A 26,000-nucleotide genomic window follows, 5' to 3' on the forward strand; every position below is an offset into this window, starting at 1 on the left:
GTTCAGCTGCTGGAACCCACATTCTCGGAGGGCAGCCTGTGGTTGACGTTGACATGTGAACCGGTGCACTGTCATGAAGAAGCTTACTTGATTCACACGAGGACTCTCCTGACATCCGGTCTCTTGGAATGTTAGACTTGCACTGAGCCACAACTGTTCATGAGTAACCTTGAGACATGTTGCAACATGCTTGCTACTTTCTTTCATACTCGGGTAGATAAGTTATTGAACACCCCTCTAAAAATCTGAAAGTTTAAATATTTAAAGATTTTTTTAAGGACGCAACTGTGTAACAACAATGAGCCTATAGATCTATAAAAATGTTATAAACATGGTGTCTATTTTTAACAGAAGAGGTGGTTATGGGAGTAACCTGTAATAGTGCACAAGCACTGAGGAACCCCAAAGGAAAACATACTGTACAAATTTATACCAGCTCACTCCTACCACTACCAACACCAAAAATCTAAGGCTTTATAACTACTGAGTAACACTGTGCCATTCTTATAATAAAAAAATGAGAATTAACTTTAATCCTGCGTATAGCATAAAACCCAAGCAATACACAGTACCTTAAGAAATGCATAAAACATAACTACAGCATGCATGATGTTGGCATTACACTACTTGCTACCACTAGCTATTCTCAAATGGTAGACAGTGCTTTGTATTTGGACCCAAAAACAAATTTAGCTGGACTGAGCTACATTGTAGCATGTCAGGTTACATGTTAATATTATTAATATTACATTTCAAATGAAAAAGTCAGGACACACAAACATGTAATTATGAAATTGCCACCAAAACTAATTATACACAAAACAATATTATTATTACTAGATACAATGACATTATCAATAAATCCAAAAGCCACATGCATAAGGGCAAAGGTTCTCAAGGCTTACAATAAATGCATCTTATACAACATACTTCACTGTCAACACCATGCAATAATGCTTTCCACAAAAAGGTGTGTCTAGTATTTTGAAAAGGGCTGAGTTTTTAAAAAGGTGCAGTGTCCGTTACACAGCATAGATCAATTAACTGTTTAAAACTTTTTGAGAAAAATGCAGCTTGATAACAATTCAATCTACTTTGTAAACAATATGATACTGTCAATTTCCCCTAGTTTACAAAAGAGGTAAAAAACGTATAATCAAAAAAGTACGTTTTGACATTTCTCAGCATTGCATGTACGCTTGAGCACAACTAGTATCCGAGGCCTAATCAATATGGGCAACCACCGCTGAAGTCAGCCTCAAGGACATGACTCGCTAGCAACAAAAATTCTACCATAAAGTCCCTAAGCACAATATTCTTCAAATTTCAGCAGTGCCTTTTCAAATTGTACATTAACAACCACAAAAAGGAAGAAAGATGCAATGTAGACTTTGGAAAATCCAGTTCACACTAACAATTTTAAAAAGGCAAAAAGAATATAAACCAGGCATAGGCAAACTATAACCTGTGGACTATATCCAACTCATGACATGGGTGCGAGTGACACGCAGTTGACACATAGAAATGTGTTACATTCTAGCCCTTGAGAGAGGGCAGCATTACTGAGAGCAAAACTGAGTGCGGCACTGCATTTGTGCACAAATCATTATTAAGAGTGCCATTTACAAATGTGAAAGAATAACGTTAGAAAGAGAAAGGATTACTAGTTGCAGAAAGACCAAAATGGATTATTCTTGCACCTAAACTGGTGTGTCTGGTGAGACAAGGAGTAAAATGCACATATTAACAATTGTATCCCAACCATGCCTGTGTCTTTTTCAAGCACTTTATTGCATTTCAGAAGGGGATAGTTTTGGCTTTCTGATGAGGTCAATTCAGTTTTGGTATGGCACTTTTAAATTATTCATTTTTCTCCATTCTTCAGACTTGTGTATCAGTTGCTATGCTTCATGGTGAATTTGAATCTCTTTCAGGATGTTACTTGCTCCAAGACTGATTTTGCAAGTTTTTAAATTTCCTTTTGCTGTTAATGAAGACAACGTTCCATAAGTCTTGTAGTTCAAAGTACCTGAATGCTATAGCAATAGTAAACTAAAAAATAAGTTCCCAAAGTTTATTTGCTTGTTTTCAACAGACTTCTTCACATTAACTTTCAAAAAGTCAACACAATCTTCCTTCTTCATGATCCCATGTACCCGAACAAGATTCTCTATGCCTGAAGAAGCTAAAATAGTCCAAAGCATCACATTGCCACCTCCATGTTTAACTGTGGGAAATGTGTTTTTTTTTTTTTTGGTTTGTTTTTTTAACCACAGTCAATTCCACTCCCTTTCTTCACTAAATAAATGCGAACTCCATGTGCCCAAATGGCTCCAGTGTTTCATCAGATTTCCAAAACTCATCCCCAAATGGTAGGGTCCTATGGAATCCATTTTATTTTTTCACAAATTCCGTTTTATTTTTTCTGATTTTCGGTTTTCACCATTCTATTTTTCCTTGATTCATATTTTTGAGTTTTTACCATTTTTTTACTGTAAGAAAGTACCAACAGTTACAACAAAACAAACAATAGTGAAATGACACTTTTCTTTTAATGAAAGGTTTCTTTTAATGAAACCTTTACATTTCTTTTAATGAAATTGCACACTAGCACTACTGTTCCTTATTGTGCTAGAAGTTCAGGACATAAACTAATGAACAACTACCGGTACAAGGCATAATTGAAAAAATACATATATAAATAGGAGAACAAAAAATTAAAATGTAATTTGTATGTTTAAACATCTAAATTCGGCACACTAACAGTCATATTTTAAATGCCCTTAATCAGTACAGTTTGTTTTAACTTGGTGCTATACTAATTTAGATTATTTCCATCTCTGACAAACAACCCCATTGAAGTATATGATTGTGAGGCGCTTGGTGTTTAGCTCACTGAGTGACGATCTTTCATCCCTGATGAGAGTCTTCTATATACTAAAGCACCTCTCACAGTCAACTGAGCTGACTGGGAAGTATACCAGTATGTAGGGAAATGCTATCTCTGTCACATTTGGAAAACACGGTCTTGCACCATTCCCGTAATCAGCCAGTTCCACAGAAGAATAGAGACCCTCATTTGAAGCAGTGTAAATATGCTGTCCATTCTTCACTTAGCTCTGCTGATGAATTCATCAGAGGTTTCAGTTTTGTGTATCCTTCAATGCGTTTTTAACCATAGCAGGGGCCTGCCTGGGATCAAACATTGACCAGCTTATATACCTCCTTCACAGGATGGTCATCAGAATATTTTGAAAACTTAGCAAAGGCCAGTTGGATTGCATCATCCAGGTGGTCAAGCACTTCTCTCCTCTGTCACATTCTCATCCGATTCAGCAACTCATCAATTCTGGCACCAAAGCCATAGGTTTTTGAAGTTCCGTTCATCAGGTAGGAGCCCAGATCTTTGATGATGTTGTATGCCGAGACTGTAGTAGGACAGTGAATGCCCTCCAGGATTGTAAGAGCTGTGACTAGTTTGATGCACCCTTCGGAGATGAAGGTTAACTTCATTTTAGGGTCTCCAGTTTTTCCTCATTTTCAGTCAGCTCTAGGATATTTGTTACAGCTTGAGCTGATCAGTCAGAAAGAATTCTTTGTAGAAGTGAATATGTTCAGCGTTGTACCGTACTGATTCGAACCAGCTATTCCACTTGATGTTTCCTGCCTCAGGGGGAGCCTTGGTCAGCACAATCTCTTTCAGTGACAAGAAGGTAGCCCATCTCCTTTTCCTGGCAGGCTTCTTGAAGAAAGCACTCTTTACCCACATCACTAGTGATGCAGCCTCACTGAAGTATTTATAGTGCTGCCAAGTCTCTCCCACCAAACTGATGACGTGACATAAGGAGGTTGAATACACACTGTTAGGCATTACCCCTTTTAAAACCTGGTATGCTTTCAGACAGTATGATGCATGGTCTGTAACCGCTACTAAAATGTCTTCAAGATTCAGCTGGTTGTTGTGAAGGGACTGAAATACTGCCGGTGAAAAAGTTGCAGGTCTCCATAAAGATCACATTTGCCAGAAAGTACTGGTATTTAGTACCTGTAATTGTAATTATGTAAATTACTTCTGATTCTTAAACCTTAAATATTTACAGATTGAAAATGTGCATCATTACATCTGTAGTTTAAAAAGCTATACATCTAGCTTCATGTACTGCAGATCTTAAAATAATTAATTACAAAGAAAAAACTAACTAATCTGGAAGACACTAAATCCGGGAATTAAACAGAAACAAAGAAAGAGACATGCTTTTAAGGGCTCGTTGCATCTGAGAAGAAGCCTGTTCTTCTGCCCAGGTTTGTAGATGCCGAGTTTATAACGCAAGAGGCAAAACATTTATTAAATCCAGAAACATCATTGTTAATTTTCAAAAGGGAACCCGTTAACAACCAGTGCTGTTCATTAATAACATTTTTCTATGGGAAAGACCATTAATACCAGTTAAATGATTTACAGTAAATACATTCCGTACAATTAGAACTGCCTATGTAAAAGAATTACCATACAGCCAAATGATTACTCGCCTATCACTATGTTGAGAATACTTGTCTTGGCTATCGGTGGTTTCATCAACTACATCATATATTTTCTTGCCTCGAATCTTTCTAAGAACGGCATCAATGTGTTGTTCAAAGACATGGGGCAAATGAGTTTGAAGAAGACTGCTCTCATTTTCTGGCAGTGTGTCTCCCTGTTTACCTCACAATGGTCCAGGTGTTGCTGGAAACCTAAAAACCTAACATTAGCTACTTTTATTCCTTAGGAATTCACAAGGGGGCTAATAGTTTTGACCACTCAAATTTTTAAGAGATTTGCTCAACAGCATTCCAGGAGATTATTTACAAGTCCAAAGTGTACCTTTATATTCAATATCTATAATAATAAAAGGCAAAGCCCTCACTGACTGACTGACTGACTCACTGACTGACTGACTCACTCATCACTAATTCTCCAACTTCCCGTGTAGGTGGAAGGCTGAAATTTGGCAGGCTCATTCCTTACAGCTTACTTACAAAAGTTAGGCAGGTTTAATTTCGAAATTCAAAGCGTAATGGTCATAACTGGAACATATTTTTTGTCCATACACTGTAATGGAGGAGGCGGAGTCACGTATCGCGTCATCACGCCTCCTACGTAATCACGTGAACTAAAAACAAGGAAGACATTTACAGCACGAGTCACACGCGGGAACGAAGGTAAATGACGTTAATTTTTGACTGTCTTTTAATACTGTGTAAGCATACATATTAACACATGTGCAATTAAACGTGTGCATTTACGGGGTGATTTCTCAGGCTTAAAAGCTCACCTTTTATCAAACGCGGGAACATAGGTAACTGACGTTGTTCACTGTCTTTTAATACTGTGTAACCATACATATTAACACATGTCCAATTAAACGTGTGCATTTACGGGGTGATTTCTCAGGCTTAAAAGCTCGCCTTTTACTAAAAAGGTAAATGCAAAACTATTTTCAATCAGTTTATTGAAACGCTCCCGTTAAGGATTGCAATAACATATTCGCGAGATAAAAGAACGAAGTAGGGGGAAATAGAGGAAGACCCGCAAACAGCGAAGAGCAAAAAATTAATTAAACAATTGAGAACGGAGCGAGTTAAGCATACAAGCATGTTCATAAGGGAAACAAAGCACGGTGTAAAACGTAAGTTTAAATTAAGTTTATAGAAACGCTCCCGCTGCGGATTGCAATAACATATTCGCGAGATTAAAGTTTAATGAGAAGACACGAGGTATAAACGAACCACACGCCGTGGCGCAACATTAGGGGCAACAGTTTCAACCATTCTATGATCTGCTTCTCGCAACTGAAAGACGGCACATGGCAGATGTTAGCCGACTTGCTGACCGCAACGTTAGGGGCTTCAACTATGGCGCTGACGCCACATCTCAGTGCCAACACTTTGCACACTCTACTTAAAAGACACGCCCTCCTCACTGGACAGTTAAAAAGACCAATCAAACTAACGATGACATCAAGTATTACCCAATCAAAAGTAGGAAAGGAGGCATCTTCATAAAATACGTGTCGGATGATTTGCATGAGACGCTGCTTTAAAAAAAAAATGATAAAAAAAATACGGGATAAATCCCGTCCAGTATTGATTCAAAACGGGACGCGCAATTTCATTCTCAAACGCGGCACGATTCCGTATTTTAAAGGACGGGTGGCAACCCTACAGTGGCAGGTAAGCACCCATACAATCACATTGTGATTCAGACTAGGAATGCAATGAATGTAATTAACCCGATCTACATACAAGGCGAAAGTCTTGCAACATTCAAAGATGATGGCTTGGGATAAGTACACCATACAACATTAAAGAGCTTATGAAGCCTTGAACCGAAAAAAGCAAGATCTCAGAGATCGTAAAAAAAAAAATAGGAGGTAATGTCGTTTTACTCGCTATAGATTTTAGTCAAACATTACCAGTTATTCCACGAGGGAGACCAGCAGATGAACTGAACGCGTGTTTAAAATCCATGCTTCTCCCACGCTCGGTTCTATGTCGCGTGTTCTCGGGTTGGTGCACCAAAAAATGTATACATTTCAGCATGTAATGGGCAAACAAAAAATGAGGTATACCCGAAGGCACTGCAGTAGTACTTAATGTAACTTTACTTCTTAAATGTTAATGTTTTACTGTTTAATAATTTATACGCTTCTTATATGTTGTTCAAATTCTTTTATCAAAATACCACTGACAGCGCAATGCACGATAACATGGAGTGAATACACCATACGCATCCGCCCACGGCTGCCCTGCTGTGCGCAGATACGAGTTGATTCTACAATAAAATAAAATAAAGATAAAAAGAGTAAAACAATCATCACCCATAAAGCGTGTGTGTGTGTGTATATATGTGTATATATATATATATATATGTTGATATGTGGATGTGTATATGTATATATATATGTATATATATGTAGATATGTATATATATATGTGTATATGTATATATATGTTTATATGTGTGTGTGTATTTTATATATATAAAACACAGCAACACTCATAACAATGACAACACAATTACATTGACAGTCATGTTACGTTATTTTTAAAATGTTTCCTTTTTTTTTTTCATAACCTCTTTAACACACTACTTCTCCGCTGCGAAGCGCGGGTATTTTGCTATATAATATATGTGTATATGTATGTATATATATATATATATGACAGCAACACTCATAACAATGACAACACAATTACATTGACAATCATGTTACGTTATTTTTAAAATGTTTCCTTTACTTTTTCATAACCTCTTTAACACACTACTTCTCCGCTGCGAAGCGCGGGTATTTTGCTAGTATAATATATATATATATATATATATATTATATATATACACATATATATATATATAATATATATATATGTGTATATATATAATATATGTGTATATATATATCTATATAATATATATATATCTCTCTATATCTATCTATATATATATATATATATATATATCTATATATATATCTATATCTATATATATATATATATATATATCTATATATCTATCTATATATATCTATATATATCTATATATATCTATATATATCTATGTATATGTATGTATATATATATATATGACAGCAACACTCATAACAATGACAACACAATTACATTGACAATCATGTTACGTTATTTTTAAAATGTTTCCTTTACTTTTTCATAACCTCTTTAACACACTACTTCTCCGCTGCAAAGCGCGGGTATTTTGCTAGTCTTTATATATACACACACACAAAAAAAAAATCAGGATAAGGTGGGTAACTTGGTCAAGACAGAAACCTTTTTTTCTTAAAAATCCACATTTACATGGACAAGTATGCCTCTGGAGTCATTAACTGCACAAAAAAAAAACATTTAAATGTTATCATTAGCCTATGGCAATCAAAAACAAGCATGAAGCCTGTGATAATTTATTGTGTTTTATAAATATGTTTAATCCTTCATGTGTTCTGAAGTAAGTAATATCATTCTCCTTTTTTAAATCAATGACCTAAGCTACTACCGATTCAACATATGAGGGTAAATCAAAAAGTAACAGCAATTTCAAAATTACTCAGTAACCATAATGGATAGAAGCAGATGCAATACACTTTCACAATGGCTTATGGGTAGTTTAAACACATACTGAGCAGCACTCTGCCATTAGTATGGTTGAAGCCATCAGTTTTCTCTGATGTTGATGTGGGCTTCTCTGTGTGATGCTGATGGCTGACCAGATTGAGCTTTGTTGATTAATCTTGTTCTTTACGCTTAACCTTCCTTCCTATTCATAACTTTTTGTTGAGTCATGCTGCTTGCACTTGCGTGCCGAGCCAATATCCTTCAGTGAATTACAGCAAATTTCACTCTATCTGCCCAAAGAAATCTCACAGAACACATTGTTCGATAATGGTGCAATCCCGCAGTAGACCATCCATGTTCATTAGCCCTTGGTTTCAATACTAGACTAACAGCAAAGTGCTGCGCTGTGGGTGTTCAAACTACCCATAAGTCATCAAGAAAATGTTGCATTGAGTTGGCTTTTTTCCATTGAGGTTACCAGGAAACGTTCAAACTGACTTTACTTTTTGATTTAACATTATATAAACATTGGTTGATATATCATCCCACCTCATTACACTCACCGGCCACTTTATTAGTTACACCTTGCTAGTTCTAGGTTGGACCCCCTTTTGCCATCAGATCTGCCATAATCCATAACACAGATTCAACAAGCTGCTGTAAACATTCCCAGGGATTTTGGTGCATATTGACATGATAGCATCAAATAGTTGCTGCACATCCACGATGCAAACCTCCTGTTCTAACACACCCCAAAGGTGCTCTATTGAATTGTGATCTGGTGATAGTGGTGGCCATTTGAGCACAGTGAACTCATTGTGATGATCCGAGCTTTGTGACATGACATATTATCCTGCTAGAAGTAGCCATCAAAAGATGGGTACACTGCAGTCATAAAGGGATAAACATGGTCAGCAGCAATACTCAGGTATACTGTGGCATTTAAATAATGTTCAGTTGGTACTAAGGGATCCAAAGTGTACCAAGAAAATATCCCCCATTACACCTACTACTACACCACCACCTGCCTGAACCACTGATACAAGTTAGGATGGATCCATACTTTAATATTATGGACTCCAAATTCTGACCCTACCATCTGAATGTCACAGCAGAAATCAAACTAATCAGACAGGTCAGGGGGCATGCACTGGTACAGTGCGCTGCCGCACCCACCACACGACGAAACAGCTCGGGATCCTGGTTGGCAAATGCCCAGGCAAACATGTGGTCCAGTCCCACCAACCAGAAATGATCACCTATCTGCCACAGCCAGGCATTATGTGGGTATCCCCTTGGCCTGGTCCAGCCACACAGTTCCTCAACTGTGAGGATTCTGAGAGCCAGATCACCCTGGGGGAATCGTGCCATATGGCTGTAGTACTGTAACTGCCGCTCCCTCACAATGCTGGTAATGTGCCTCATTTGGGACTCTATGAGCAACTGCTTGTTCGACACAAAGTCAAACCTGCATCCTTTCGTCCTTTTACAAAGATATTGGGAGCACTGCACACCCCTTCCCAGTGACCCTACAACTCTCCATGCTCTCCCAATCCATCTACTGACTTCATAAGAAGAGTCATTAGGAGACATGAATGCTGCTGCAGAGGTACGTAAACCTCTCAACAACGTCAACACTCTCTCCTCAGACAGACATACTGCTGATGGGTGTGCTTAAGAGGTCATTAAAGGCCTGGATCTTGGTTTTTACCTAGGACACTCACAAGCCCAGACACTCAGACTCCTCACTCAGTCTCTCAAGAGCCACGATCAGAGCCTCCATTGACTTTGCAAAGATCACAGCACAGTTGGCAAAGTCAAGATCAGTGAATCTCTCTTCGCTAATAGATGCCCCAAAGCCACTGGACCCCACGACCCTGCCCAACAACCAATCCATGCAAGCACTAAACAGAGTAGAATCAAGAACACACCCCTGACGAACCCCAAAATCAACTGGGAAAAATGCAGAGGTTCTGCCTCCACTCTGCACTTCAGTCACAGTACCAGTGTACAGGCCATCCATGATATCCAGCAACTTTAGGGGATCCCGCAAAGCCTCAAGATGTCGGACAGGTCAATTTGATCAACTGAGTTGAATGCTTTACGAAAACTGAAAAAGGCTGCAAAGAAACTGTCGATATTTGCATTTACGCTCCATAAGAACCCCAAGTGCCAGGATGCAGTCGATGGTAGACTTCTTAGGTGTAAACCATACTGCTCCAGTCTCTGGTAGGTGACCAAGTGATCACGGATCATATTAAGGATGACCCTAGCAAGGACCTTACCCAACATCGACAGCAGTTTTATCTCCCTGTAGTTGCCGCAATCCAGGCGATCTCCCTTTCCAGATAGGAACGACAAGTCCAGTTTTCCAATCAGTGTGGATAACGCCCATCTCTCAAATCGAAGCAAAGACTGCTTGCAATGGCAGGAAGACAGCCTTACTACCAGCCTGGGGAAATTTACCCCAGATACCACAGTTACCTGTAGCCTTCCCTACCCTCAGATGGTTCTCCACCTGTGCAATCTGAGTGAGATTGGGTCGTTGACAGCTAATTGGAGGATCCGCTTCCAGAACCGTGGACCCAGAGTTATCCAATGTCCTAGCCAGAGGATCAGCTTTAAATAGCTGCTCAAAGGAGCAAGCCCAGCAGGTCACAACTGCAGTGTCATCCATAAGGACTATTCCATTAGCTGCCCTTACTGCAACCCTCTGAGGAACAAATTTGGATGTGCATAATGCTTCGTTTCCTCTATAAGCAGGACGTGGATCACTAGACCATAGATGGTCTGTCACCTGATCACAGATTCCTCTAACAAAGCCTCCTTATGTTCCCTCGCAGTCATCCTCAGTTCCTGGTACAGACCGGTGTTCCCATCAAGACATGCGCTGTGACTTCTCTCAAAGATATCCTGGGTACCCTGCAAAATGAAACACCTCTTTCTGGGAACACAGGTAACACCAACATAAGCCTCAACAACCTTCAGGGTCTTGTCACGGAAGGTTTCCCACATCACATCAGACCAGGCAATGTTTTTCCAAGCTTCTATTGTCCAATATTGGTGAGCCTGTGTAAACTGTAGACTCAGTTGCCTGTTCTTGGCAGACAGGAGTGAAACCTGGTGTGGTCCCCTGCTGCTTTAGCCCTTGACAAGTGGCTACTTGAGTTTCTGAAATACTCAATCCAGCCTGTAGGACACCAAAACCATGCCACATTCAAAGTCACTTAAATCACCATTCTTCCACAACTTCAATGGGTCGCCCTGACAATGTCTACATGTCCAAATGCATTAAATTGCTGCCATCCAATTAGATATTTGTGTTAACAAGCAGTTGAACAAGTGTACCTTATAAAAGGTGGCCGATGCGTGCATTTCAACATATCTATAGAAAACTCACAGCTGTATTAAAACTAAACACATTTTAATAATGTTTTTCTGTTACCACAATCTATACAGGACACTGTTCTGCTTGGCTGTGTGACTGAGCTCAGCAAAAGAACAGAGCATTGGCATGTGTACTACTTGCCTTATACCCAGAGCTGCTGGAACAACAAGAGTATTTTTACTTCAATAAGGGAAGTACTGTATTTGTTACTCATTAATTTAAAAAGAAATCATACTTAACACGTTACTTTTTACAAGTTACCCTAATGCTCTGAAGATTGTGCTGCTGAGCTTAGCACCGTACATTCACCTGAATAACAACATAAATTTTGCGATTTCACAAATACTGAGACTGATTATTTCATCCATGAGAATGAATAATTGCCCAAGTATTTGCCTCAAGAAATTTATCTTGTGGACGCTTCCACCTGTGGCTGTTGAAAGTGTGTGCGAAGCTAAGACATGCAACTCAGGCTAAAAAATGTGCAATAGATGTCTACAAACAGCAAAATACTTAACTGTAACCCAGATAAGGGCTTATATGGCCAAATAACTGGATTACTCACAGTGAAATCCATGCCTTTTAACCAAGGTTCTAAGATATCAATAACCTATTTTAAAACCAGAATAAAGGTTTACATGATATTTTAGAAAACAAGCTTCTGCGAGTAATTTATAAAAAGTGCATGTAAACGCACTTATTGATGAATGTTTTACTCTGTAAGGTATCATGAATGTCAATATTTTACAGGATTTAAAAAAAATGTTCTATTCCTATTGGGAGGCTAATAATTACATTGCCAATTGTATTGTAATAACTTTTTGTCATTAACACATGCTAGACGGCTTGTGTTTATGTGCACACCTAATTGGGCCACAGAACGTGTCACTGCTGACAATTCCTCCAAAAGAATCGCCCACCACTGGTTGTAAAATGTAAAATTCTGACCATTTATATATTTACACACTTTTATCAGACGGACGTTTTTGTATACAGCAGTTAAATTTTCAAGCCAAGTCAAAGTTTCACATATGAGCACATAATGAGCAGAACAATAGAAAAGGGAGACATCCCATCTGATTCGACGTGTTGCTAAAAAGTAAAATAAATATAAAACAGTACATTTTATTTGATCAAAAAATGTATTGCAAGTTAACCTCAAAGGGTATAATGAAGAACGAGATAGGTCTGACAAAAAAATATATTCTTATTCTTTCATAAAAAAGAGGCTAAAGAATAAATTTGATATCGATTCTAAAATGCCGTCGAAGTAAGTGGGATTCAAAAATACAAAAAAAGGAATGGCTAGTTTGCCTTACAATGACTGATTAAGTTGTCTTGGTACATCCCGAGGTAAGCGCAAGTTTCAACCAGTGTGTCTACATCAAAAATACAACCACAAAATTAAACGAAGAAATGTACTGGCAATTCCAGGAAAAAAAGATTATATTTGTGATAACCAAAAATGTCACCACTTTAAACCACGGCCCTAGTGCACTGCCTCACGAAAATGACTAAAATCTAACCGTGACGTACAGTTTACGTTTGTATACAGAAGCACCATGCTTTCCTGCCGGAGTCTCGTCTCCTTAGCTCCACGCGGGCAACACCCAAACCAAGGATGGAAGTTTACACCACTACTAGAACGGTCTGTTTGGGGCAGGATTTTCTTCTTTTTTGTCTCATTCGAGATAAAGTTTTACTCGGAGACAAGTTGCCAGTTAAAATAATAATAATAGGACATACGTATCACTACGCCTGTTACGTAAGATGCTAATGCCTTACCGGACTGTAAAAAAAAAAAAAAAAAAACTGTAGGAAAGGCAGTGCTTTTTCCCCTCTTGACCTACAGTTCAATATTCTTTAGGTTTGTTAACTACATAAAACACACTGCATACAATAAATACCAAGATAACGTTTGCAAGAGATGGTGTTTAAGCTGAGAGAAAAGTCCAAAACACATCCACACCCGGCCTTCTCCTCCCCACCCACTAGTACCAACACTCCTATTGGTTACTACTGTTCTCACTCAGCTCGCTACGCATTTTAATTGGACTAAAGCGCCTGTCAATCCTGTTGGACTTTTAGCCGGGCCTCTCCGGCCTGCACACATTGAGAGTCTGGCGCAATTGTCAAAAAAAAAAAAAAAAAACACGAGGCCAACTTCTGCTCATCTGACATCCGCCCTCTTACCAACAATATTAAATAAATACTCACATAAACATTAGCATTTGATATAAAAATACAAGAGCAGGCCATCAATACAACCACTGATGCACTAATTTACCGAGTCATTATGAACCTTTATTTCCTTATCTCTATTCATGCGAAAAAGGTCTCCAGTTCATTTTTTCCCGTTTTCCATGTAGTTACCTGCCTAAAAATGGACAAGCACGGGTCAACTAACCAACCACAGAGCTGCAGTGCCTGAAAAGAAGATGCAATAAACAACAGCTGTCTCATCATCAACGCAGCATCCACACTTTAAAGGGCAGAAAAGGCCGCTTACCTGCGTACCGCATGCATTTACTCCCAACTACGACGTCAAAAGTTGAAAGTCCTACGTGGCTCTTCCGCGTGACACTTTTCCCGTAGGTTATTCTTTTACTGGTACTCTTATTACTACTATTGTTATAATAATTATTATTATTGGTTTCCCGTACACTCACTACACACATAGTGCAGCAACACGACCGGCGTGACAGAACGAGTGCGCCAAACGCCGTGCGCGCGCTGTTTGCTTAGACGCGCGCGCACGTAAAACATACACGCGACTTTTCAACACCGTGCCGCTACAAAGGAATTCTTGAGATGCTCAGTTACCTACGTTTATAGGGAAGGGCAATTATGAACAAGAAAAATAAAGTGCGTTTCTGCATCGTAAAGTCTGTATTCCATTTCGCACTTTCATACATGTTTTTATTTAAATCACTGTCGTTATCAGGCTTCACTTCCCCTCGCGTTATCCATTAATCTGTTTAAATGCTAAGCGAGAGCTGCTCGTTATCATAACAACACACTAGAATGATCAATAAAACGAAATATTCTATTCGTTTTGCTTTAGGGTAATTCTTGATAAAAAACGTCTGTTAAGAAATAAAAAATGTACATTTATTAGGGATGAAGATCAGCTTCATACGTAAACGCTGTTTTCAAACATTAAAATGAAAACTACTTTAACACATCCAGTCCGCTTTGTCATGCTGGGATTTTATAAGACAAGCGTAACAAGAGTACAGCTACCTGTTGTTTCTCTGATAGGATGAATGACAAGCAGAAATGTAAGGTGATTGGATAATACAAACTCCATCCACGAAACAAATCCATTTAGGAGGGAAGCGATTGGCTCACGCTTATTCGGGAGGCGTGTATATATACCTGAAAGGGTTTTTTCTAGTCTTGCCGATGATTGGTTGAGAAAAAAAAACTGCTGAATTCAAAATCAATAAAGTGAGAGGGATTGCTTTTATTTAATTTGATTTTTAAAATACTTTTATTAATCCACAAGGGGAAAATGTCTTATGTTTCTTACTTAACATCATAGCAAAATAGCTCAGGCATACAGAATTTATTTTGTCCAACATTAATCAGTAATGAAAATACAGCATATTCCCAAAATCTAAAAAATATATCCAAAAAATATAAAAATATATCCAAACAAGCAATACCTGAGTACAAATAATAATATGAAAAAATCTATCTAAAATAAGTTCTAGCTGTTGTGTAATAATTTACACACCAATACATGAATAAAGGATTAAGTGAATTGGGATTCATTTCGTTTACCCAGCATTATGAGATGTACATTAAATTTAACTTATAAAAGCAATATTGTACTTCTATATTTCGATTGTCATTAATTTGGGATTAACTTTCAAGTGTTTTTATAACTTTTTTCGTGAAGGTGGTGGTTAATTCAATCTAAAATTAATCAAGTGTATTCAAACTGTAAGCTTTGCCTCAAATGGTTGCAATAAGATGTGAGTCATACAAAGTTTTTAAAGTAAAAATTAAGAATACTAAATTGACTGGTATGAATTAAATTAAAGATAAGTTCTTTGTTATTAATTTAACTATCCCAGCTGTGGTCGGCTAACAGAAAAAAATTCAAGTAACGTCTTCTGATTTTAATTCAGACTTTGATGTAGATATGGAGCATAATGCATTTTATAAGAAATGCTGGTGTTCACGATAAATACAGTATATACTGTCAGTTTTAAAAATTCAGGAATAATGTACGGGATATTGGGACAACTAAGCTATTAGTTTACCAAATGAGCTTGATGTTATAAATGGTCTATTCTCGTTTGTCAAATGTCTTATAAATGTATTCATGTTTGCCTACCAGACAGCCACTTGTCAAAGTTGCTTTCAACTTTCTTGTGTTGATATCAATTATTTCTTGAGTAATTATTTTTATATTCAGATGTATACTCAGATAATGATTTTAAAATAAAAATGAATAACCATTTAAATGCATATTTTATTTGCCACTTCTAAGCACCTAAACTAGAACAGAAAAGAATGTTTTTTGTGTCAGGCTAACGCTTACTTGCTGTGTCCAATGAGGCAGAAGCATTTGCAGCATGACTTCCTTGAATCTGCTCTCCAAAATTCTAAAGCAGGTCCTGCAATATTAAGTATGGTTGACCACGAGCATCAAGTATTTGTGTAGACTGGAGCAAGCCACAGAAGGATTAAAAAAATGAAACTCCAAAAAAAGGCAAGTAGTCATACATGAAATAGATTAGTTAAGTTGCCAAATCTGAAATAGAAAAAAGTCATAAATGTGAATGAAACCTTGAGATAAAACACTAAAAATACAGGAAAATACAAACAGAAGACAACAGAAGCTGTTTAAAAATAAAATGAAAAGATAAAAAAGCTGTTTCACGGGTGAAACAAAATGCTCTAGCAAAACCACCTTCTGAGCTCCCCCAGTTTATGCCTCCAACCGTTCTTTCTGCACAGTATGTTTTATTCAGTAATAGCCATGAGTGTAAGGGGCCATTGGTATATGATATGCATGGGAAAGGGTTACGGATGGAGCCATAGACCATTCCTGACATTATGGATCCTAATCTATCTTGTGCTTTAATATAAATGGAAGAAAGGATGTGTGAAACATCTCTCGGTGGGGTAAGTAATCACTGAAGAAAAGGGTGTACACTTTTTATCTCATGAGCCTTGATTCAGCTTGCACATCCCTGGCTCCCAGTCTGACGAGCAGATACAGGGCACCTGTCTGAGCAGAAACAAATTGTGTCCCTTGGCACCTGGTTGTTATTCTGGAGACCAACCAGATCCACCTGTCCCATTTACTCATTAGTGAATCCTCTTTCTTTGAGGCACATCCAGTATCTCTCAAAGGCGAGGGCTTTTTTTTATAGGGAGACACTGCAATATATCGAATTGCAAATGCAGCCAGAGACTGATCACGCATGCTAGTATGCCTTTCTGGCAATAACGTTACACCTAATACCTTTCAGGGTTAAGTGGAATAACTTATGAAGATGAAACGTAAGTAGACATAAATGAATTCCAAATGACTGCTGAAAAAATATCTCTTTATTATAAAAGGAAATCTTGAGACGAGACTATTGCCAAGAGATTTTTTCAAGTCCCGCCCTACTCTCAACCATTTTTCAACCACGCCCACAGTCCTCTCACCTCTCATTCGTGTAAATGCTTTTGTCAGACACAGTTCCTGCTCTTTCAGCTCTTATAAATTTTTATGTTTTCCTCACTTTAAGTTCCCAATAAAAGAAGACTTATTATGTCCAAATCTTATTGAAGACTTTCATCCCGAAGGGTTAACAACAGAAGAAATGAGTACACAGTAATCCTAGCCCTAGACAGGGTGCCTTTGCTGAGAGCTGGCGTGCAAGATGGTGTCTGGTTGGCTCAAAGGGCTTTACATTCAATCTATGAGATAATATTGATTATTCAATATTATCTCATAATGCAGAGACACGGTTTGAGAAGTTAACGTTGTGTGTCTCATTCAGCATATAGCCAGGAAACAGGTAAGGCATGAATTATTTATTCATTAGTTCCCTTTCAGGAGTTCGACACACTCATGCACACAGACTCAACAGTTAGGCTAACCTGCAAATTGTAGGGTGGTGAGAGTAAACCCGTTGGATTTAAACCCAGGACTGTGGAGGTGTGATGCACCAGAGGTACACACTGTGAGTGAGAGAAGAACACAGAGAGATGGGAGGTGAGAAAAATGACTTTGGAGGTGGTAAAGATAAAAATTCAACAGCCTATTAGTTAGGTCAAGTGAGGCAGAAAGGGTCTGTTCATCTTTTTTTTGTCAATGTTTGTTGTCTGTTTTGTTTATTCCTGTCCTGTCTTAGCTTTATTAAGGACAAGCACCATTATTGATAACTGTCCTCCTTGGTGGTTTTTTTTCATTAGATAAGGAAAATTGCTGAATTTTTCCTACTGTTAAACAAGCTATACTTTGATTTGTATGTCATCACTAATCCCAATCCAGGTGGTTCGTCGTGTGGTGGGTGTGGCAATGAGCTAGCAGTGCATGCTCCCAACCTCTCTCTCTACTAGTACATTGTGTCTTATAAATATAACATATAAGAATTAATAACAAAAAAAAAACATGAGTCACTTTTCTTCTGGATTTCATATCAGCTAAAGTTGTTTTTGTTCTGCAACAATGCCAAACATGGCAGAAGAAGGACCAAGAGGTGCAGAGGAATATATTGTTTGTCAAAAAATAAATCAGAGGTCTGAGCCATAAAATTCAAAGAACCAAATCATCAATCTCAAAACATTACTCAAAACTCAAAGTCCAAAAAAATGCAGAGTAGTGTCTCTGGGAACAAATAAAATTCTATCTATCTATCTATCTATCTATCTATCTATCTATCTATCTATCTATCTATCTATCTATCTATCTATCTATCTATCTATCTATCTATCTATCTATCTATCTATCTATCTATCTATCTATCTATCTAGTCATGGTAAAGACAATACTTCCAGGAGTTAAAAGGTGGCAACAGGAGTCATAGCTAAAAAGAAAACAAACAAAATGGTGGCATCCATAATAAACAAAAATGGCAGCATGATCTTAACAAAAATAGTGATAAACATGTCCAAAATAAAAAATGAGACACAAAACAATAATAAAAAGGAATTATTCAAAGCCATAGGGATTGTTATAACACCCAGAAACATAATCATTTTGAAAGCAGTTACACAAGAATGAGCAGAAGACGTGTTAACTGCGGACAAAAGTGACCCATGTGGAGGTGGTTTTACTGGTATTGAAGAAGATGAGGTTAATGAAAGAAAGGAACAAGTCTCTCTATTATAATAAAAAAAAATCTTGCGACAAGACAAGACTTTTTAGCCTGGGACAAGACGTGACTTTTTCAGAGAGATACTTTCACGTCCCACGAGACAAGACTTTGTGCCAAAAGATTTAACCACGCCCAGGGCCGGAAATAAAAGACAAAGAGTAGATGACAAAGTAGAACGTCGTAAAGAATTCAAAAACGTTGGCGCGATACACATGCAGAGCAGGTTAGAGATAATAGAAGTGCAAAAATTTGAAAGTCTCAAAAAAATGATGGTAAAGATCGCATTAACGCAAACAAATGGAAATTATTACTTGGTGAAATAATGGAACACCGAAAAGAGGTTGAATATATTGTTCGGATTTAAACTTTAAGTCGGAGACTTGTAGATCATCTAATTCATGTTGCCATCAGGGAAAAGTAGTGTTTCTTCCCAATGAAGAGGCCTATCCGAGAGAATTAAAAGATTTGTTGTTTGGTGAAAGTGAAATCCACATACACCAGCATCAGAAACACGAAGTGGCTGGTGCATAGCACGGGCAGAGGGGGTTGGCGAGCAAACTGAGCAAGGGGAGAAGCCCCCTAGTTTACAAGTAAAATTAAAAATTAAGTAGGCAAGTAAGAAATAAGACATTTAAGACATTCTGAAGTAAAAGGAAGAGGTATTTAACTTTAAAATAGAAAGCGCTACAAAAAGAAAAATTTTACTTAAAGCTAATTACGTTAACTCAAGAAGCTGAAAGTGAAGACTGGTGACATCAAGGTAACTATAAATCTGCTTAACAGAGCTTTTTACATTTTTTTTGTATTGGTGGTTAACTGTTGTATGCATCACATGAAAACAACAAATCCTTTGGATGGCATGGGAATTGATAGAGGATTAATTTTTGGATTAAACATTGATATCGCAGAGGACACATTAAAGAAGATGGCATCATTGTGCAGAAGATGGCATTGTCAACATCACATTACCCAGGGGACTTTGATTGTCACCTGCAGAACAAAGACCTAACTGTTCGGCATTGAGCATATGTGTTCTTTGCTCCACTACTGGTTCCTTTCTTGCACCAGATGCTTGTGGAATATAATCTTAAAAAGTTAAAATGTTATAAGGAAAAGCTTGTGGGGTTTATTCATTCATTCATTCACTTATTTTCCACCGCTTATCAGAAACTGGGTTGTGGGAAAACAGTCTTAGCAGTGAGACTCATACACTGCTTTCCCCAGTCCACTTGCCAACTCATTCCAGGCCATCTGGGAGATATAATCTTTCCAGCGAGCCCTGGGTCTTCCCTGCACTCTCCTCCCAGCTGGTTGTATTCATAAAATCTCACAGGGAAGCTTCCAAGAGGCATCCGTGTCAGATGCTTGAACCACCTTAATTGGCTTCTCTCGATGCTGAGGGTCAGCGACTCTACTCCGAACCTCTCCTGGATGACTGCACTTCTCACCCTAACTGTAAGGGAGGGCCCAGCCACCCTGCAGTGCATCTTTTATTAAAGACAAGAAAGAATAAGTAGCTCTGCAGAGCAGATTATTCAGTATATACATGTACAATCAGACCTCATATCTTTCCTCCATTAAAGTGTTTTAATATCTGTAGGTTTGAACATACAATGACTAAAAATGTCATTGTTTATTTGAGAACATTACTGAATTAATTGTGCAAAGGCATCTCAGTCACAGCTATGGCAAAACATATAGTATACTGTATGGTGGCCGACTGTGCATTTGCTAAAACAGCGAGAAGAAGAGGATGAAGATTTAAGAGCAGCTGTCATTATACAAAGATATTGAATGTTCAAAAGTAAACATAATAGATAACTTAAGAGTGTCAGGGGACATAAAAAATCACTCCTGAGAGTGTAGTTGGTAAAAGTAAATTTGACTAATCTGAATACATTTTGGAAGAATGGAACGATGGAAAAATATCTTCCACCAATGTTGTGGACCTGTTTATATTTTAACAGGTTTAGCAGAGGCGCCTTCCAGGACTGAAGCTGCAGCCAGTGGTACATATTATAGTCCAGAGTCAGGCCGAAAGATGTCCTGGTGGATTATGCACTAGCCATGGCAACTTTGATGTCCTTGTCAATGATACCAGGCCACCACCAATGGGAGGCATCATGTTCTATATATGGTTTGTTGCTAATAACTATGGAGTGATGATCTGGGTTAGACCTGGCATGTAAACTGGAAACCTGGATTTGTGACATTTGAGGGATGGAATAGCTGTAAGAAATTAATTTTTGCTACCTTGATCTCTTTTGGATTTATTTTGAATTCAGGAACTGATCAAGAGCACCACATACAGATGTATATTTTAAAATTATATGTTCTTTGTTGCTTTATGAGTATTTTATTTCTAAGTATGTGAATGGCTCTCACTACAAAGATTGTTATTTATATGAATAATGTAAAAATTGTGTCAGACCCTCTGTGCATTTATTTCAGCATCATGTAAATAACAGTTTGATGGATTTTACTTATATTTGGGGAACATTTGTAGGACAGATTGCCAAACCTGAAATATAGGCTACTAAAATTTGTTGACTGCCATTTTGATTATGAATTGATAACAATGCACCATGCATAGACAAGCACTTTACTACCAGGTTGGTTTTTTTAGAACTGAAAAAAACATATTAAAATATATACCTATTACCTGTAGATGAAATCAGGTACACTTGAATTTAAACATTTAGTGTGAGTAGAAAATAAAGATAAAGTGGGCAGAAGTTGGGTAATTCATCTGAACAATTGAAGTACCCTCAAAAACTGCGTAATGGGAAGGAATTTCAAGTTAAATCCATCCATCAAAATGTGACTGAAATGACAATCTAATAAAGGGGAATCAATGTTCCTCTCTGAAATTGCCTTGATTTTGACTTACTGTTCATTACAGTGTGAGTGCCACCATTGCACTGTCCGTGTCTGTCTCACTGCGACCATTAACAAGGGACAGGGACTGACTTGGAGAATAGCAGGAGTCAATGGAGGGCTGAGCTGCTTCTCCCACAGCTTGCTTTTTATGGCACATTCAAGGGTGGCCACCAGCAGGAACTCTTTATTTTTGCCCGTAACGTTACAAACATTGGTTTACCTGGAAGCACTGCACAAACTATATATGTTCCATCCATCCATCCATCCATTATCCAACCCGCTATATAATAACTACAGGGTCACAGGGGTCTGCTGGACTATATAGGCAGAGTGGTGGCTCTGAGGCTAAGGATCTGCGCTGGTATCCCGAAGGTTGCCGGTTCGAATCCCTGTCAGTGCCAAAAGAGATCCTACTCTGCTGGGCCCTTGAGCAAGGCCCTTAACCTGTAATTGCTCCAGGGGGCACTGTACAATGGCTGACCCTGCACTCTGACCACAAGGGGTATGTGAAAAAAAAACAAACTAACAAACAGTGTTATAAGTCGCTCTGGATAAGAGCGTCTGCTAAATGATGTAAATATACAGTATGTTCATACCACAAAATTAGTATTTTTTGCTTTGAATATTGTGGTTCCCGTCTGGGACGCCCATAGAGGAGAAAGATGGGGGAAAGCAGCTTCTGAGGGACACTACTTCCCCCCAGACAACAGATGGAGATGTCCCTGCAGCATAGTGGTACCCCAGATTCCCACAAGGCACCATGGGATTTTGGAGTTCGGCTTCACAGCCCTGCTGGGTACTGTGACTGCCGCCAGGAGATGCCACAGGTAGACCCAAGAACTTTTATTTTCCATATAGCCTGGAAGTACTCGCAAGTCACGGGGACAGAAACACAGAAGTACTTCAGGGCTGAAGAAAAATACAATTCTCCATCTGATCTGGAAATGCAGAGGAGTCATGTGGCCAGAAGGACAGAAACACTTCCGGGTCAATGACTATTTAAAGGACTGGTGGAGACCCAGCAAGCGAGCCGGAGTTGGGAGGAGTGTGATAGAGCTTGCTGGGAGGTGTAGTGGAGAAAAATATTGTGTTTATTTATTACTGTATTGCCTGTTTGCAGTGGCTGGGGTGCTTTGGAGGCACTACAGAGGGAAAAAAAATAAAAAGAATACTTCTTGGTGCTTTTACCCTGTGTCAGCATCTGTCTGTTGGATCTAACGGGGCAACACCAACCCCTGGTGTTCACCATATTTAAATTTCATCCCCAAGGTAAGATGTTCACATTTCCACCCACTAGTTTATCATTGGCTGTGTTTCAATAGTCAAGTGACGAAATGATAGCTGACGGTATAATATTTCTTGAAAATTTATTTCAAATTAAAATTAAAGTATCATGCATGAAATTATTTAACACTTGTTACCTGTAGTATGTGAAAATAACTGAACTCTAATTCTATGGAAACACACAGCCATAAAGCATGTGCAGATACCCCTTTAATCAGGTTAACTTTGCAGACAAAAGCAGGAATTTGTTCTCTACTGGTTTCTTGTTCAGGTGAGACCAAAGCTGATATATTGAGTTGCAGATCAGGGTCAAATGAAAAATAAACATTTTGCCCATATTTATCCATCCATCCATTATCCAACCCGCTATATCCTAACTACAGGGTCACGGGGGTCTGCTGGAGCCAATCCGAGACAACAAAAGCAGGAAACAAACCCTGGGCAGGGCGCCAGCCCACTGCAGCCCCTATTTATTAAAAGGTCTAAAATAATTTCTGCTAAATCGTTGAGAAAAGCCAAGCAAAATGACACCTTTTATTGGCTAACTAGAAAGGTGTCATTTTGCTTGGCTTTTCTCTACATTCATAATGGCTAACACGGTACAACACCCTAGTACTACTGCTAAATCGTTGCAATTTCCCACTTTTACAGTAGGTGGGAGTAATAGTCCTTGCTGTGTGCCCCTTCTCATTAATATCACTGTCTGGTTTGAGTGCAATTGTGATTTGCAACTCCTCAAGGCGTTTATGATGTAGATGTACACATAAATTGTATGGCATAAAGTTTTAAACAGCTTCCTAAAAACAAAGACTTCTATTAAATAATTATATCAAATACAGAGAAATCATTATATATATGCATTTCAGAATCTCACATTGAACTGATGAGACTGATTCCTAGCCACCTCAGATTTTATTATAAACTCAAGTTTGTGTTTTGTCACCATGTTGTGTGTCTACATACAGTGTTACTAGGAATTCATCATGGGGCAGATATTTGAACATGTGGGGAGGGCAGGGTCGGATTTTCCTATAGGCTAACTAGGCTTCAGCCTAGGGCCTCAAGATCAAGAGGGGCCTACATTCAAATTGTTAGCAAAATTTTATTATCTCTCATGTAATTTACAAACTTAAAAATGGAAGGTGAAAGGGCCTCATAAGTGGAATAGCCTAGGGCCTCTTTTCATATAAATCCGGCCCTGGGGGAGGGCAACTATGTGCTAGAATATGGCGGGTGGGCACTACCCACACCCCATTTACCCCCCACTACCACACATAGTCACACCTCTGCCTTACTCACAGTACAATCATATTCTCTTTAGTGACACTATCAGCATGACGGCAATTGAGCTTTGAAAATGGTAAGATGCTTCCCTGAAACGTGAATGCCATATTGTGTCCACTAGGTGGCGACAAAGATTTCTATGAAAAGAGGGCTGGGGTCCTCCACAAAAGACAGCTATGAGGCAGGTCTTAGTGCTTGAACCTTTCAATGGGTAAGCTGGAGAGTTGTGCTGGGTTCAGAACTCCAAGAGGCAACCCCTGCAGTGGGGTGTTAGTATGCTCATGAGTAGATAGATAGATAGATAGATAGATAGATAGATAGATAGATAGATAGATAGATAGATAGATAGATAGATAGATAGATAGATAGATAGATAGAGGCTCAAGAAATATTAGAACAACAATAAAAACAACAACATCCTTCAAATACATATAAGAATTCAATAAAGAAGAAACATTCTGCCTTGGTTATAGTTTAAAGTGGAGTCTAAATGAGGTATTATGCAGGCGTATTGCTGTTAGTATTGAACAGCCACCGTTGCATTTCTTGACACACTTTTGACAAATTATTTTTTTGGCTAAAAGTATTTAACGTTAAGTGTGTCAGAGAGAGGACTTACATCATTGTATATAATGAGCATTAGTTTTGTCTTCAGTTTCTCCTCCACTGCTACCTCCCGTGGGTCATGAGCGCATCTTGCAACATAGCGTGCCTGGGCCTCTCTTGAAGTGGTGTATCCGGCCCTGTACAATACAGCATAGTAAATGACCCTGGCTGTCACAGAGTTGCAGAACATGTAAAGGCTGTCACTACACACATTAAAGTTTCCTCTGGCCTTTTTCTATATAGTTCCTCTGTGTCTTAATAGCGACCGGATGTAGAGGCTTTTTGGTGCGGCAAATGTCAATAGCCAATTCCTTAGTTTTACTGATGCTAAGTTACTGGCAATTCTCTTTGCACAATGAAACAATGTTCACCACCTGACTCCTGTACTCTGTCTCATTGCCCACACCCCATCTGAGAATTTCTGCAGGTAACATGACCTGATGTTGTTATATTTCTAGTCTGAGGTGTACAGAGTGAAGAGAAAGGAGACAAGACCAGTGTTGCTCACATCCGTTTCAGAAACACAGTCCTAGAGTCTAACGAACTGCAGTCTGCCTGACAGATAGTTCATTATCCATGACACCATAAGCACTTCCACCTACATATCTCGGAGTTTACCCTTAACAGGGATGGCTGGATGGCATTGAAGGCACTGGAAAAATCAAAAAAAAAACCATAATCCTCACAGGTGAGAATAAGCCTTGTGGAGCAGACAGATAGCAGTAATTGCATCTTCCACTCCAATTGTTTTCAAGTAGTCAAACTGAAGTGGGTCCAAGTGGTCTTTAATATAAATACTTATATATTCCAGGACCAGCTTCTTGAAAGTCTTCATGATGTGGGACATACTGTAACGGGCACTGGTCTGTAGTCATTACCTGAAGTGGCGCTTGACTTCTTTGGAACTGAAACAATACAGGATGTTTTCCACAGCAGCGGCCCTTTCTGAAGATTCAGTGACAGACCAAACAGGTGACAGAGGACACCAAAAACTCAGCACTCCAGAATTGACACATCTGCTCCTGTGCTTTCCCAGTGTGTAGTCTCTGCAGTTGTCTCTGTTTTGGACGGCCCATACTGATAATCATAGGTAGATTCATCACTGGCCATAGCAGTTGAAA

General features: G+C 38.6%; 3 protein-coding genes across 7 annotated transcripts in view; 2 read left to right on the forward strand and 1 right to left on the reverse strand.

Moving 5' to 3' along the window:
* Positions 1–14,232, reverse strand: part of phf20b (PHD finger protein 20, b) — a 145,284-nt gene extending 131,052 nt beyond the window's left edge. For 4 of the 5 annotated variants that reach the window (XM_051932913.1, XM_051932912.1, XM_051932910.1 and 1 more), the window contains exons 1-2: positions 14,007–14,232; positions 13,785–13,924 (exon numbers count right to left, since the gene is read on the reverse strand). In XM_051932913.1, the coding sequence (XP_051788873.1) occupies positions 13,785–13,823 (39 nt within the window). In that variant the 5' untranslated portion in view covers positions 13,824–13,924; positions 14,007–14,232. The remainder of the gene's footprint in view (positions 1–13,784; positions 13,925–14,006) is intronic. The other variant, XM_051932911.1, reaches the window with a different exon arrangement.
* ndrg3b (ndrg family member 3b) overlaps positions 1–26,000 on the forward strand; it is a 1,230,027-nt gene that overhangs the window by 297,562 nt on the left and 906,465 nt on the right. The window lies entirely within an intron of this gene.
* The window catches only part of id1 (inhibitor of DNA binding 1, HLH protein), a 739,503-nt gene that overhangs the window by 209,568 nt on the left and 503,935 nt on the right, over positions 1–26,000 (forward strand). The window lies entirely within an intron of this gene.

Source organism: Erpetoichthys calabaricus, chromosome 10, assembly GCF_900747795.2.
Source record: "Erpetoichthys calabaricus chromosome 10, fErpCal1.3, whole genome shotgun sequence".
NCBI lineage: Eukaryota > Metazoa > Chordata > Cladistia > Polypteriformes > Polypteridae > Erpetoichthys > Erpetoichthys calabaricus.